We start from the raw sequence: 17,534 nt of genomic DNA on the forward strand, positions 1-17,534 counted from the left end.
TTATGGTTTATGGTTTAAGATTTAGGGTTTAGGCTTTATGATTTAGGGTTTAAGGTTTTTGGAGTTTTGAGTTTATGGTTTAAGTAGGGTTTCGTGTTTTTGGATTTTTGAGTTTAAGGTTTCGGATTTTGGATTTAATATTTAGGGTTTTGAGTTTCGGATTTGGGGTTTCGGGTTGGGATTTAAGGTTTAAGATTTGGAGTTTGGGATTTAGGATTTAGATATTAAAATTTAAGGTTTAGTAGATAATGAGTTAGTTTGAAAGAAGGAGGTTGGTTAGTAAGAAAGCGAAGATGTAAAGAAGGTAAAATCAGTTAACTAGGATTAATTAAACACTATTATCATAATTAATTATGATTAATTAATTAACTGTGAGTTGATATATAAAATTAATTAACTAAATTTATTAAGTAATTTAATTATATTATATGTTTCACCAACATCAACACATCAAAAAACACGTGAAAAATACGCCACATTGACCATTGTCTATATGGTAAAAATAATTATATTTGTTAAGTTATATTGAGACTCAATTAGCAAGTTACAAATAGTGAAAATTTATCAATAATCAATTTGCAAATAACAACTATAACAAATATCAAAAAATTAAATTAATGTTTTTCTTTAATATTATTGCAAGACAATCCCATTTTGATACTCTTGTCTATTCCACTCTATATGCAAGCTTTGGGGGCTTAAATTGCTTTTCAACCCGGAAACTCATTTCAAACATGGATTATAGGTAAAGTATAAAGCTCAAATATATGAATCTACAATTACACTAATTTATAACGCAATTAAAAATACTTAATTGGTTAAGGAATTCTTATTTTCTTTTTCACCTTTTCCTTATCAAACCCTGAAGTCCAAATAATTTCTGCGTTCGAGTAAATTAGCATAACTTCTAATTTGTTTTTTGAATGAAATTTTCTCTAAAAATGTGGAGACAACATAGTTTTCATGGTACACGAAACATCGGAATGAGATATTCTCACAGTAATATTCTCTCTATTATCTGACACTTCAAACACTTATCTGACACTTATTCTCTCTATTTCTCTTTTTATTACATTATATTATATCTATCATACCTCCATTTCTTTCTCTCTCTCTCTCTCAAATAAGCATACCTCACACTATACAATGAAAAACACAAACAGGAAAAACACTTAATACTTAACAACTAAAGGGAACTAAGATGATCTTTCATCAATGCCAAAATGGGGTTGGCGTATGGATATCCTTCCAATTTCTCAAACACGATTCCGTCCATCCGTGCTTGGACTCCATTGGAAAATGTCAAGTCCTGTAGTAATTCATTTAAAGTTCTGTCTACTCCAACGAGAGAATTACCTAGACCACTCAAAATCTCGGGCAGAGAAGGGCTGGGTCTGGTGACCTCCACAACAGTAACCTGACAGATCAAGCACAAAAATCAAACTGTCAATTGAAGTGTAAAGCATACCAACTCTAGAAACAAAGCCATTATCAAAACCAACCTGTCTATCTTGAGGTATACCGGCCTTCAATTTTGCTATGGCAACAGCTCGAGAAAGGCCACCAATAGCATCAATCAAACCATTAGAAGCTGCATCCTTGCCAGTCCAAACCCTCCCCTGTGCAACCTCTTCCATCTTGTCTACCTAGTAACAAGTACTTATGGTAACTTCGATGTACAAAGATGATCAGAAAGACAGCAAAATAGCTTGTTTAATTTAAAGCGTACAGTCATAGATCGAGAAAAGGCTGCTTTATCTCGAAATTGTTTATAAGCATGCTGAACAGACTTGGAAAATAGCTCTGCTTCATCTGGTCTGTATGTAGCAGAGAAAGAGAGAGAATGATCATGAGTACCAACCCTCCAATCAACCAAAACTAATGCTTTTTCACTTGAATGGATTTGAGGGAGAGTGATTGAATGGATTTGAAGGTAAATTTTGTTGTTGTTTATTTGAGTGGATTTGGAGGTAAGTGAAAATGGATTTGGAAGTAAAGTTTGTAAGAATTAGTGTACAATTTGATTGATGTGACAGATTAAAAAAATTTACTTCCAAATTCATTCAAATAAACAAAAGTTTACCTTCAAATCCTCTTAAATTCATTCAATCACTCTTCCCCAAATTCATTCAAGTGAACAAAGTGTAAGTGATTAAGCATAAGTGGAAGCTAAAAAGCAAGGCAATAATGACAAACAGGCTATATAAAACGAAAAAAAAAAACTCATTAAATCAGCATTAGCATCAGTAAAATAATATTCCAACACTGCGAGCAAGCCCTGGACATGTTTAGGGTGATCTGAAGAGCCTAGAGGATAGAGGCAGCATGAATGTTCTGCGTATTTAACTTCTTTTGCCATATTCCGCTCGCTCAGATTAGAAAACTTACAGTAGGGGAACAGCTGCATTGATGACAACGAGGGCAACTGCAAGTCCTTGGAAAAGAAGTGTACATGTTTCCATCATACATTTCAACTATTTGCACCCCTAAAGTCATTAATACCCCCAATATGCTCTTTTAAGGGATACTGAAAAGGAAGAATATAATTGATACCGGTATCAACTGATACATTGGAATCCTAATCACTGAATTAAAAAAATGAGTACACTGAACCCAGAACCGTGTTAAATGAAAGGATTTCAAATACCGCCACAAATATGGAATTTCATTATCAGCTTATTAGAACTACATTGGATACCATTCAAACCGATACATTATGTCTTCCATTCTCAAACAGACAGTGCCTCGCAGTCAGATATCAGATGGCCCAGTGCGCTGGTTAATACTCTCTACAGCCCTAAAATCTTGATAACTGAACAATAACAAATTCCATTACCTAAATGAACGCTGTTCAGCTGCCCGCAGCTCAGCATATCTACCCCTTGATATGATTTCTTTGTTGAAGCCAATCTTCTCATAGAGTTTCCCAAGGTTAAGCTTTCCTACAAATATATTTGTTATCATATAATCAAATTGTTAGATTACGATGTTTGGAGCGCTGTTTGTTTATAAAATTACAATGTTTCCCTCATTATTTCAGAGCTCAAACAAAATACTTTCGTTTCAGCTACAATTTCCTTTGGTTGAAATCAGTTATCATTCAAATAATCCTACAGACTGCTACATTTTTCTTCATAAAATGCTATATTATATTACCATATAGACACAACTCATAATATGCTATACATATTCCTGGGTGGGAGTTAACAGAAATTCATGCATATAGACATTTCTAAGTTGATTTTCAAGAAGAGTTTAGATTTGACTAAAAGGGAAAAATAGCAATAGTCATTATAGTCATCTAGCTATAGATTATGAGTCTAAATCACTAGTTTCCTAAATTTAAGAAATGCCAATTCAGTTTTTAACAAAGAGATCAGCATTGTCGACCATACAGCATGCTTATGTGGGTTCGTAGTAATTATTAAACTTTATATTATTATTTTCAGTTAAATTTATCATCCATAAATCCCGTCTCTCGTACTGCAACACCAAGGTTCACCTGTGACCACTCCAATTGAACCAGTTAAGGTAAGACTTTCTGCCACAATAACTCCTGCTCCCATTGCCATGTAGTACCCTCCACTTGCTGCCACATCAGACATTGAAGCAATGACTGGTTTTGAGGCAGCCAGAAGCCTGATTTCTCTCCACATCCTGCAAATCATGACACCCAAGCTTTATTAGTAAACAAGTAAACTAACCGAAATACTTGCAATTAGAATCATAATTTCATGACAAAGATCACACGTATTTCCATTTTCACTAGATCATTAAAGCCCTCTTAATTACTCTAAAACTAAAAGTATCATCTGAAAGAAATTATGAAGAAAAAAAATTATAGTACAATCCTTAAAAAAAGTATTACTGATGTTGTATAAATCTTTCTTAAATGTATTCAACCAACCTTATTGTATGTCACTTTAACAGAATGAATTTTGAACAGTGGGTAATCTACCAGCACTTACAAATCAGAAGCAAGGGCATCCCCTCCTGGACTGTCAATTCGGATAATAGCAGCCTTGTATTTATTTGACTCTGAGGAAAAAGAAGGCTCAGTGTGACCTCAAACTATGAAAATATATAACCAAAAAGAATAAAGATCAATATCATAGGCCAAATGTTTCATGTTTGACAAACAGCGTCATATATGAAAAATGATAGCCAATGTTATCCCTATATTTTGGTCCTACAAACAAACAGAGCAGTTGCACCTTGCCGTTTAATACTCACTCAAGTTACCTAAATGAATATGATTAACTCCCACTGCATACATCGTGCAACTTAAGGACAAAGATCTCATTTGTTATTTACTATTTCTCCAGCAAACAGGTTTCGGCCAAACTATACATCAGACATACGAAGGAAATTATTCGTCTAAAGCCTCATTTTTAGCTGCAAAAACATAAAAGGAGTGTATTCCCTAAGATTGTTCTCACAGCCTCCTTTTTACAACCATTTGTCAAAGTCTCTAGAGACAGAAACCTTATTTCTTAAGCCCATTTAGTTGAAAAACTTAAAAGAACTCCCTGAGCTTGTTCTGGCAGTTTCTTACGTACAATCATTTGTCAATGTTTGGGGACAACCATATTTCTAAAGAACCGCGTTAACTTTAAGAATGAGTTATTGGAGGAAGGTAATTGGGAATCAAGGTAGTGCTAACCTCAATTGGGATGGGATGTCTACAAAAGTTAGGAAGGGATGTTAGACCAATCTTTAGTGAATCAAAAAGGTTTCAAACCAAGATAAGCAATCTTGGTTATGGAATGTAAGTATTCAAGAAAAGTAAGAAACAAAAATGAGTGTTTTAAGGCCATACATGTATGCAATAATGCTGAAATTAGGTAAGACACTAGAAAGACAGAAAGGAGACTGTTAGGAGATGGTGAGTTTACGAGAAAAGGAATAAAACATTAAATGCCTAACTGCTAAGGCAGTTAGGAAGGGCGGGGTTATTGGCTGTATAAATAGCAAATAAACAATTGTAGTGGGGGGTCGATTGTTTTGATTGTAGTTCTAACAGGATTTGTCATCCTGAGGGGGGAGGTTAGGCTCTCTAGAGGGAGGTTATGCTCGCAGACCATTCTTTGTAAAGAGGATTCTTTTACTGGAATAATAGAAAAATCCATTCTTCCATTATTGTTTCTATCTTTTGAGTGTCTTCTTGTTAGGTTCCAAACCCAGGAACCTAACAGAGACCGTGGAAACTGTGACTGAGGCAGACTCCAAAGCTTTGAAGAGTTTTACTGAGATTTAGGGTTAAAGAATGAAGAAGTATATAGGGAAAGAAAATCAAAAGATTTGGACCAAGATGTACTAAGGATGAAGAGGGAAATTTTTCGGTTACATATAGATGAAAATATCAGAGGGATAGAAAAACTATTTTTATCAGGTTTTCAATAATAAACAAGGATTGACCTCTAATATGCAAGAATAACTAAGCAAAAGGAAGAACAAATTTTGGTTTACTATTGATGAATTCATGTTGGACAGGTAAAAGAAGCCTTTAAAGGGGATGGATAAATAAGGAGGTTGCTGATCCTAATGGTGTTCCTATTAAGTTTGCAATTGCGAACGAAATTAGGGTATCACTTGACTTACTAAGTTAACAAGATTTATATATAGGAACAAGAAAGTCAAAAATGTAAAAAAGGAGCAATTTGGGGTTTATATATAGGAACAAGAAATGTTCAGAATTTGTAAATTACAAAAAGATAAACTTTAGAGTCACACTATAAAATTATGAGAAAATGTGATTGAACATAAACTAAAGAAGAGATTAAGATTGAAGGGAACCAATTTAGTTTTATGCCAAGAAGATCTACAACAAAAAGCTATTCATCTTCAACAGTGTTAATTGAAAAGTACAGAAACAAAAAAAAATGCTTACATATAGCTTTGATTCAATAGTAAAATACGTATGATCAAGAGTCAAATGAGTATTGTTGAAGGTTTCGTAAAACAAAAGTGTTCGTGTGGCTTACATCCGAGTTACAAGTACATGTATAATTTTGTAACTACTAGTATGAGAGATCCTAGAAGCAAGACTGAGGCCATTCTATAAAGATTGATACGTCAAGACTTTACTCGATTAATAGTCTTGAATGGGTTTGTTAGGGACATTTAAAAATATTATCTCTAACTATAACTTTTTTGTGGGATGATATAGTTTGGATTAAGGAATTAAAAAATAAGGAAAGAGGTTAACTCTAAACTTGAGATTTGTAGGAAAAAGCATAAAAATGAAACGGTTTTCTTTTGATTAGAAGATAGAGTATATGCATTCCAGTCTAAGTAAAAGAGAGATAAATTATTGGGAAGTAAAATTTAGAGAGGTCGTACCACAAGTTTCTATGTTTATTACAAAATGATTGGAAAATTAATAATGTCACACACAATAAACAAGATGGGAGATTAAACTGATCAAAGAAACCAGTGATTATTTGTGACCACAATGTTTCTACCAAGCTCAACGGGAAATTCTCATTGTTACATGATCCGAACAATTATACTTTTATTAAATTGAACTTTAAAGGGGCACAACCAAAGATACATCGGAAGCATCAAAAAATGAAAATCTTAAGAAGCACACAAGAAATAAGAACATACAATAATGATTATACATAAAAAAATATGTTAGTATGCAACCTATGAAAGGAAACATGACAGGAAACCAGTTAAGATGGTTTGTGCATGTGCAAAGAGTGTCACAAGAGGCTCCAATGAAAATAATAGATCACATGGATTTTAACTGTATGAACAAGGGGTGAGGGAAAAAGGAGATGGATAGAAATCATTAGATCACAGAGAATAATATCACAGGGAATTTGGTTTTTAATCAAGCTGAATGACAACATTTGATTTCATGCAACTAACCTCATTGGGTGGGATGAGGCTATAGTTGCCGCAGCTTGTTATAGTGACATGACAATTGTTAATAATGTGACTCTAATGAAACCAAAATAGGTATGATGTACCACTAAAGACTCTATCGAATTAAAGAAGGTAACTCCATAAGATTAAGTGTACCTCTTATACTGCGTATCTTCTCAATTAACTTCTCTCCAATGATACCTGAGCTACGGGCACCTAGTGGACTCTCAATACGACGAATACTCCCTGAAGCTCGGATGATGGCTATTAAATCTTTACCATTTGATAGTCCAAGAGTTGATTTCCTAACTCCGGAGTATTTTCTGCATTTGAGGAAAGTAAATATCAACATATGGCTGAGTCTTTAGGTTATTTTAATTTATGAAAAATATTTTCAGATTATTAATCTGTTGGGAAACAAGATGCGATATACTAAGTCTTATTTTGCAATGTTAGTATCACCACTTGAGCTGCTCATTTGCAACCAATAAATGGTGGATGACTACATCACAAAAGCTAGCTATCTTAGATGGAGAGCCCGATGTGGGATTCAAGTCTAATACCTTGCAATTGGATCCTAGCAATAACTAAAATCATGGAATCAGATTCTGACTTGTCATAGTCAAAACCTAAAGATCAAATAAAACCTTCCCCCATGATGCAGGGGTGAGGAGGGGAATCCATGGTTCTAGGTTAATCCCCAATAAGAGTGAAACAATAAAGAAACAGGTAAAAGTTAAGGCAACGTTATTTGATTATGCAAGTTATTACAGCCTTCAAACTATAAATTTCTGAAAACGGAAATAAAATGAGACAAAGGAACAAACATTTTAACAGTCAGAAAAACTTTTATTTGAGTAAGGATTTGTCGAAAACTTTGAAGTTAACTTTTTTCTATTCTGAATAAATGCCATACTTCAATGTAAACCATATTAGATTTTTGAGGCTCTATAAGAAAAAAAATTACCTGTAATCAACCATAGGCAGATTTTTATTTGTTTTTACTTGAAGTCTCTCCTTCAACCTAGTAATAACCTGCAAACATTTATTGTTTCTTATCTTTTTAAGTGTTGGTCCACCTTGATAGTATCCTTCAGAATTGTTCACCGATGTTAATTATCAATACAATACATATGAATGAAGTACGCTTCACAAGTTAATTGACTGATGTAGCAAATAAAACCAACAGACTCTAAAGGAGCTGGACAAAACCCCTTTTCAGAAGCTTTCCATTAAATGAGATTGCCATACTCTATATGATTATATTAATCATGCCATCAGTTAGCAGGTTGACAAATGCAAGTGATCAGTCTGACAGATGCAAGTAATCAGTCATACCTCATCCTCATAGATTATGTCTGATATGAAGCCCTCCTCTTTAAGTGTCTCTACTTGATAAACACCTTTATTTATGAAGTTCTCAATATCTTCTCTTTTCTTTCCTGTATAGAATATGCAGAAACTCAAAAAAGTTAATTTATTGATTCAGGCTTCAAGTTGGTCTTTAAATACACTTGCACCTCTAGCAGCAGAGACTTTGTCCAGCCAATGTGTATAGATATTATCAAGCAATGAAGTAAGCATCTCATGATGATCTTCAGACATGGTTCTACGGGTAAGTTGATCTCCTACACTTTTGTACTTGCCAATCCTTTCTACTTCTGGTTCAATTCCAAGATTCTCTAAAACACCTAGAGAATTAATAAATACCATGAATAATTAGTTTTAGGCCAACTATAGTCATCAAAGAACTTAAGGGTCTATTTAATTTGAAAACATGCCCAAAGTTTTAAAACTTTTATTAAATAATTTAGTAGAGTGCACCAAGAACTAAAAGAACATTAGTCCAGAAAAACAACCCAAGGAAAAGCAGAATCCGCGTACCTCTGAAGAATGGAGCCTGAACAGTCAATCCAAACAAAGAAAAATAAGCACTTGGAGGGGCATATATTTCTTCACACGCACTTGCAATATAATATTCCTTTTCTCGACAGGAAGGGACATAAGCCACAATAAATTTTCCTACAAGCATCATGAACTATCAAAGCTGCCCGTAACTGGCAAAGATCAGAGCTTATGGACCAAGATATTAGATGATTCATAACATTGTACATATTTAGTATCACCAATTACCATATTTAAAAAGCCTTTGGAAGAGCTTATATATGGACAACATTTGGCTTAAGAAAATAGTTCAGCATGCTTCATGTATAGCTTATCAAAATAAGCTCTCTTTCTTTAGCTTATTCCAATGAGTCTCGTGGTAAAAATTATAATAGATGGTAAGTCACTCGAATAGCTTATAAATTGCTTTAACTAGCTTATAAGCAGCTTTGACTAGATTATAAGCTATTTTGATCCAAAGTTTGTTTGTTACAAGAGTTTATTTAGTAATTTCTAGCTTACACAAGCTACTTCATGCAGCTTATGAAAATAAGCTAGCTTATAAGCTACTAACTTTTTTTTTATATTTTTCATTTTTATTCACGATAGTTTATTTGGAATATCTCTTTACCTTAAATAACTAAATATGTCCTTTTATGACATTTTTTAATTTACACTTTCAATTCAATTGGCTAGCTTGTTAGTTCATTTTACCAAATACTTATTCACAGCTTATACGCTTCAGCTAGTTTAACAAACACACAACTAAGCCCTCACATGATAAAGGTTAATCGAATAAGCAATTAATTAAACTTAATACTCTCATGCATCCTCACTCGAGGTGCACAAACTTCAGTTGCATTATTGCCTCAGAAAACCACAAGCATCAGTTTTCTATCGTAGAAGAGAAAACACACTGATCCAGGCAACAGACAAATGCTAACCAGTTTGCACTTTAACAACATACTGGAAAAAAAAACATTAAACAAGTAAATAATTCTTTTGAATATCCTCTAGAGGATACGTGATTAAAACCACACAGACTGGCAATCAGTATATCACCATAACTTATTCACTTGACCCTGGCAGATAAAATTATTGTAAACTACAAAAATAGTTATACGTAAATTATACGTGTTACTACATTTTTTTTCCACCGTAACAGTAATTTCACACACCTGACTTTCTGAAATCGAATATGTGCCTTCGAATTTCTTCAACCTTTGCCCAGCCGCAATTTAAAATATCAATGTGGAGATAGATACCGGAAATTCGAGGATCATAAGCTGCCTTCAAGAAATTATCACAGATTTGAGGCAGAGATAATCCCCGAGAGAACCTACTCTTCCGCTGATCCGATACCTAAAGTGAAGAACCACGCGAAATAGTTAAAACAGTTATTAACATAACAATACTGTGAGCTAAGCGAAAAGCGAGGTTGAGAGGGTGAAACCTGGCCGCGCAACTTGATTGTCAAAACGGTGCCGTATCGGAGCCGGTGCCAGGGTAAGGCCGTTAGCATCTTGAGCTTGACGATGAATTTTTTCCAGCCAGTGAGAGGCGTGAAATCAAAGTCTCCACTCGGATAATTCTCGACACCACAGTTCAAGGTTTGTTTGGGGACAGACGAAGAATAACGATAGTGGAAGTGGAAGGGGAGGGATGCGCGCGTGAGATGTTGTTGTGGACATTGGAACTGAAAGCGTGTAACTGCAGATGAAGATGAGGTGATCGACGATAATGCGGCGTAGGTACAGCGGAAGCGGTGGACGGCAATACGAGCCCGTGACATTTCCGTCACTTTGCCGCTTCCCTGAGGCAAAACTTGGGAGGGAAAAGAAAGCCGGGAAATTCCAGAAATTTCAAGGCAAAAAAAGGGAAGAAGAAATAATTTTTTTATTATTTATATTATAGTTTACTTTATTAAAAGAATTACAAAATAATCTGAATTTATAGGAGATATTAACTACGTGTCCATTTTCTTTTCATTCAAACCAGAATGCTTTTTATTCAAAAACTATGTGTCCACTTTTTTTAACGTTGATAATTAATTGGATTTAAAAAAATAATCAAATTTAAATAAAGAGACTCTTAAATGTAAGAGAATTATGTTAGGTTAAAAAATAATTAAACTTAAATAAACAGTTATTCAAACAAAAAATAGTAAAGTAATTAATTTAATTTAAAAATAGTTAAATTTAAATAAATTGTCGTTCAATGTATAAAAATGCTAAAACAAATTACTTTTGTTTTAAAAAATAGTTATATAGAAAATGAGATTGAAATAATAAAAATTCATTTATTAATAGTATAGATAGTAATTATAAATTTTAACGTTCAATTAAATTATCCAGTTTAATATTTTGGACAAAGTTACAAACTATCATATGAGATAGCAAATAAATTTCTTTTCATAAGTATTATTTGTCTTTATTTTGATTTCATACATTGATATGGGACGAAATTAATATATATTTATCTCGTAATATTTATTTTATTTTCGTTTAAATTGTAAAATATACCTAATTTATCATGTAACTTAAAAGTTATACATATATTGTTATTATAATTTTTTTACTTCTTAATAGTTTGATTTTTTATATATTTATAAAATTTATTCAAATATTTAAAATATTTTTTGTTTCATCACAATCTTAATTATATATTGTTTGGATTGTATGATTATGTTATTATTAATTTCGTTAAATCAAATATTCCTATATAACACATTAAATTATTTTTATTTTTTAAAATATTTTTATTTATTATTTATAGTTTATACGATAATGTTTTATTTTCTTTCTATTGTTTAATTGCATAATTTTTTTATTTATTTTGGGGTAAAATAAAAATATATATATTTCTTTATTCTTTTAATTTAGTTTTAGTGGTAAAAAAATTTATTTGTTAAAATAATTTTCGACAAGTTTTTTTAGATTTCTAATGTATTTGTCATGTTATTACACTCTTAATTATATGTTCTTTTCTTTTGTGAGATTTTAAAATACTTATATTTGTTTTTCATTTTTATCGTCTAGAATATTATATGAAAAATTAAATTAGTGTCTATTAACACGTGACGGTGTTTCTTTTGACTGTGAAACGTTTATATAGACATTTCTAACCCTAAGATGTCAAATTTACTACTGTGAATGGTGAACCTTGATCCTTACATTTTTCAATAATAACTACATAAGTTTCTTTATGAGCACATAAACATTCCTCTCCAAATTGACTACCTAATTACTACATTTTTTATGTTTTGTATCACATCCTTTAAAAAAATTGCATATTTTTGGATTTTCTTGATAGTTTCTAACAAAGGTATATTAATTTCTACCTTTCTAATAGGCATCCATGATCTCCTTATCCATCTCTTCCACCATTTTACTCTTCTGGTCAATTCTCTGTGGGAAAGGAAGGGGAATGGACGATGGCTGCTCATCACTTGCACAAGGAGACATGTTTATAATTATCTTTTTGCTGGACAGTATCTCCTATAGTTGTATTTGACCCATTAGACAATGTAATCCTATCGTCTGATATTGTCTTAAACCTATTGTTTAGGTTGTCTGATGTTATGTTAGGATTTTTTTTTTCTTCTTCATCAAACTATGGATTATTAGGTGCTTGAATGATTTTACTTGATCTCAAAGTAATGGTACTGACATATTTCGAATTTACGAAAGACTGGGCTGGGAGCTGGGCTGGGAGCTTAAAGCCACGAGACTGCAATTGGTTCAAACTAGTAGCCCTTTGTCCAATCTAATTTTCCAAATTTTGAATTATGGCTCCTATTCTCCACTGGATTTGGATGCAGTGAGTTGCCATTTGCTTTACTAATTCATCCGAAGATGATTCACTTTGAGCACGTGCAATCGCTAATGGAACAAGTTGTTATCCTGGTCGTTGAGGATAATAAGACATATTACTCATCGCAACGTTGAGTTTGATATGAAATATGGTTGTTGTGGTTGATGATTCCCAATCTAGGGTTAGGGTGATTCCTTCGACTTGGTGATGTAAAAAAGGGTTAAAAATTATAATAAATTTAAAAAAATAATAACATAAGGAAAATTCAATATCTTTTCATGCATTGTGAGTATCAACCAAATAAAACAAAAAACACATAATAAAGAGATACCAATAAAAAACACAAAATGATTACAAGTCATTTAATGTAAGGGTAAAAATCACAAGTCATTCAGACCAAAGAAAAAATCAATATAATCAATGATAGAACACAAAATAGCCTCCAATAAAAAACACCAAATGATATTTTCAATCAGTCAAAACATAAATGTTTACAAACAAGAACAAAGAAAATGAAAATTTTTCAAGATAGAGATGAACAACTATTTTCTCTCAAACTAGACCTCCTATTGACGATTAAAACAAAGAATTATATGTCTAGAATTTACTGTCCAAAAATCAACCCGATCCAACAGTGAATGACTTTACAACAATAAAAATATCAATACAAACTTTTTGTTATGCGAAAAAGACTTTATCTCCTTCTCTCTCGCTTGATTTTTCTTTCACCAAATAACTCTTTTAGTCCTTACTAATATGATCTTTCTCCACAAAAAGTAAAATAAGACGTAATAATTTACATTATTTAATTATATTCTCATCACATGAAAACAACCCAATAACGTAACACTTGTGTCCTATTTATGATTGTTATATTATCAAAATAATTTATTAGTTCCATATATATTTGTAACATGGACTCAAGATCATATGTCACAAATATCTTTTTAAAATTTAAACAAGTAAATATATATTTGAAATGTTTTAGTAGATGAAAATGAGACTGAGAAAAAAAATTATATTTTCATAAGTGAAAATTTTTAAAGAGGAAAAATAATAGAAAAAAAGGTTAAAATTTTTGTGTTGGTGAAAATAACTAAATTGCGTTTTCAAAAAAAAAATACAATTATGTATATACTTATATATAGAAGAGAAATGAGGAAGATATATTTTTAAAAACATACTATCTTTTTTGTATATTTTCCACTTTGTTTTACTCACTTCTATAAAATAAAATATCTTATATTTAACAGAGAATAACACTTTTATTTTTATTATTAAACAAGAGAATTATTTTCTTTGAACTGATTGTGTTGTACATTTCCATTCTATATTTCTTTTTCCTCACAATCAATTAACGCTAATGAAAAGAAAAAAAAAAGAGTAATGGTTTTGTGATGGAAAGGTTGAAAAAAAAACATAAGATCTGCTACTTTTTTTAAAAGACAAAAATAAATTCTAAAGAGGTTGAGATACATCATAATTAGTTATGTTTTAGAAATAATAATATATCTTCAATTACAAGCGTATCATAATTTGTTTTGGAACCCTTAAATCAATTAAAAGAGGAAGAAAAAATACTTTTAAACTATATTGCTATAATTATAATGAATAAAAATGTCATTTTTATGATAGAGTCATACCGATCGAAGATTATAGGTCTGAGATCGTAAACTTAATTAAAGTGTTAGATGTAAATGAAAACCTTCTAATTTTCTTTTTTGGAACATGAAGTTAAAGGAATAAATTTTTTAACAAATATTTTGGTATTACATAATAAGTGAAACTTTTGTTAGCGTACAAGTTCATTTTTAACGTTGTAAAGAAACTTTTGGTTTCTGGGAATCTAACACTCTTAAATGCATATTACTTTGTGGATATGCTTTTTCCATATCCAAATGGAAAGCGACTTTGTCTTGAAAGCATGATGATGATTTGCGTTTAACTTCTTCTTTAGCGAGACACAGTCGCAAATATTAATGGTGGAACTCAGTAGGTAGCACCTAGCTACCACTTCATCCACATCTCATCATGCACTCCATACCATACCATAACATACTACTATCATTCATCATCTCAACCATTTCTCTCTTTTCTCATACAACAAAGGAATCCCTTCTCCTTCGCATACATCTACACAAATCTTATATTCATTTTATAACTTTTTTAAATGCTGATTTCTACTTAAATTTTTAATTCTTTTATCAGAAATGAGTTAGTAAAAAGTAATACCATGTTTTTTTTAATAATGATTTGCTTTAATTGAAGTAAGAAAAATAAAATTGTAACTTCTCCAGTGAGATTTTTCACGAAAAGTTCTTTAGTTGAAGATCATCATGGAAAACGTTGTCTTCAAGAAAATGATATATTATTTTAAGATAAATAAATTTTTAGAATTATAAAAAGTTATCAAACATTCTTGTATTAAATATTTTTCAAAATAATAAACTTTCATTATTAAAATTTATTCAAATATATTCCACGTAACTCATTATCTAAGCATTTTAAAAAATTCATTTTGCACATCTCAGTTATGTTAATACCACAAATTTCATAATTATTTATTATTACATAAAAATTTATTAAAATAAAAAATAAAAGCAAAACATGAAAATCACATCAAGTGGATCAAAAATCACACTTCATAAAAATAGATAAATTATACTATCATAAAAAAAAATATAAATAAATATGTAAAGGTTAAAATATTAAACGACATAAAGAAACCATTCATATTCATGTTCATTTGGCTCCGTCTAAAAATACCAAGGTAAATAGTTAAATAAGAATAACCTCTAGTTGCATAAGTAATATTTATCTTAAGTAAATAAACAATGAAACTTGTCATATTACATTAATAAATGAAACCACCCGTTCTTTTGATATATAAAAACTTTAAAAAGAAAAATCAAAGATAGTATTATATATAATTATTCACGGTTATATGCATTATCTTCTTTTTTTTGAAAAATAACGTAAGTAAAAATAATTGAAAAATGAAATCTATTATAATTTCTTATCCTCAAAACTATTTAGATAATTGTAGTAATGATAATCACTTTAATAAAAGAATTGGAAAGAAACTTCATACATTCAACAACCAAATTCAAAGATAAAAATTGCAAATTTTAAAAAACTTCCTTCAACCATTTTTACAACTACATAGCAATATAGAACACTAACATAACATGAAAGAAAATTCTCACAAAAATAACATAAAATTACACCCCTTTTTTTAATCTCCAAATTAAAAGATAAACAATTATTCAATAACTTTCAAAAAAATCAAAATTTTAGTTAGTAGCCCACATCCAACCAAACCAAATTGTCCGAATCTACATATTCCATACCATAAAAGTAATATTTTTTAATATTTTTTTTTAGAGAAAACACACTTACATAGTTTATAATCCAATCAAACACTTCATCAAACTAAAGAAAAAAAATTACATAAATTGACAACAAAAATAAAAAAGTTTAAACACCTATCAAAGCCAAACTAACAATTGAGTATAACTTTATTTTATCAAAATAAGAAATTTTAATCTATGCAAATGTTGGAACAATCATTCTAAATATTAAATACAACCATTCTTACTTAATTTCCAAAAAAAATCTAAAAGGATAATATCATATGCATCCGATACAAAATAATAAGTTTTTTACCATTCAATTATATTTCTATCTCAACATATTCCGCATAACGCATAATCCAGTTACGATAAATACTGGAACCTATATAACTTATATCTTATAGATGATTTAAAGATCTTGTTTCGATATTTTAGTGACGATTTTTGTTATCTAGCATGTATTATTAAAGTATTTTTTTTAGCAACAATAATGTATATAATGGTATTTGATAATTTTATTAGATATCTACTTTAAAAAAAAGTTTTGAAAAGTCCACCAATTAACAATTATACAAACCGAACTACACACAAAAAAATTCAAGGCTTCTCATTTTTTTTTAACACAGGACGATGTGAATACGGACTATTATAACTTCGTCGTGGGTTTTGTTTTTCTTATCTTTAATTGTAGAGAGAATGAATAGATTTAGAAAAAATTGCAATAACGTGGCTTCAATTCTATCACACAAAAATATATATGACAAAGATGTGGCTTTGAATTCTTTTCACACAAAAATCATACAAGTTAAAGACGACATTAATTTCATGATAATATATCGAAATTGTGCATATTGAAGATAATTTTTATTTTTTTAAAGTAAAGTTATATTTATGCACAACTTCACTCTTAAAAAGAGCATAGTCATGCTTCTCATACACGATTTAAGTTTAAAAATGAAAAAAATTGAAATCATTTTTGTAATGCACAATTTCAATTTAAAACATTAAATTGTTTTCATCATAAAAACTTCTTAACATATTAACAAAAAATTAATAAAATTAAAAATATCTTTAATATATACGATTTTTGTGCGAAGAAAAAAAATCAAACTAAATTCATATTTGTCATACACACAGTATTTGTTATTTAAGAAAAATAGCTTTGAATTCGTCTTTTCGTCCCGAGTCCTAAATGTGACTTACTCGACATTCAATAGTAAAAAAAATTCCTACTACTAAGAACATTTCCCTTGAACATTCCTAATCTTTCCTTGTTTAAATTTTTCCTAAATGAAAAAACTTCACAATCCAGTTGCAACTAATATACAGTATTTATAATTCATACCAAATAAAACAAATAATACTAACTAAACGTGGTATGGTATAGAAATCTATAATAATATTTATACCACCAACATTGTCAATTATAGTTATCAAAAGTCTATTATTAGACTCTCTTATACAAACTGAATAAAATATCATAGATAAACGATATGTCAGAATATATAACTATAAATACTCTGTGTACCTTTAACCAAGTCCTCATAATTCAAACAAAACCTTTTATCATAATTATATTTGATGACAAATCATGTTTCGCAACATGCGAGA

The 17,534-nt window shown here is 30.5% G+C and overlaps 1 protein-coding gene across 2 annotated transcripts; it reads right to left on the reverse strand.

Annotated features, from left to right (window-relative positions):
* Window positions 1-877: 877 nt before the first annotated feature.
* Window positions 878-10,640, reverse strand: LOC108323796 (serine protease SPPA, chloroplastic). 2 transcript variants are annotated; one of them, XM_017556547.2, is made up of 13 exons: window positions 10,211-10,639; window positions 9,936-10,119; window positions 8,758-8,895; window positions 8,394-8,564; window positions 8,212-8,315; window positions 7,841-7,908; window positions 7,030-7,196; window positions 3,969-4,038; window positions 3,503-3,657; window positions 2,837-2,942; window positions 1,730-1,817; window positions 1,503-1,646; window positions 878-1,417 (listed from the first exon to the last, which is right to left on the reverse strand). In XM_017556547.2, the coding sequence occupies exons 1-13, from the start codon at window positions 10,547-10,549 to the stop codon at window positions 1,187-1,189; spliced, it is 1,965 nt and encodes a 654-aa protein (XP_017412036.1). In that variant the 5' UTR covers window positions 10,550-10,639; the 3' UTR covers window positions 878-1,186. The 2 variants fall into 2 exon arrangements, with proteins under 2 accessions (XP_017412036.1, XP_052726007.1); XM_052870047.1 differs by lacking the exon at window positions 8,758-8,895 and having other exon boundaries at window positions 10,211-10,640.
* Between the last annotated feature and the right edge of the window lie 6,894 nt (window positions 10,641-17,534).

Source organism: Vigna angularis, chromosome 1 (genome assembly GCF_016808095.1).
Source record: "Vigna angularis cultivar LongXiaoDou No.4 chromosome 1, ASM1680809v1, whole genome shotgun sequence".
Taxonomy (NCBI): Eukaryota; Viridiplantae; Streptophyta; class Magnoliopsida; order Fabales; family Fabaceae; genus Vigna; species Vigna angularis.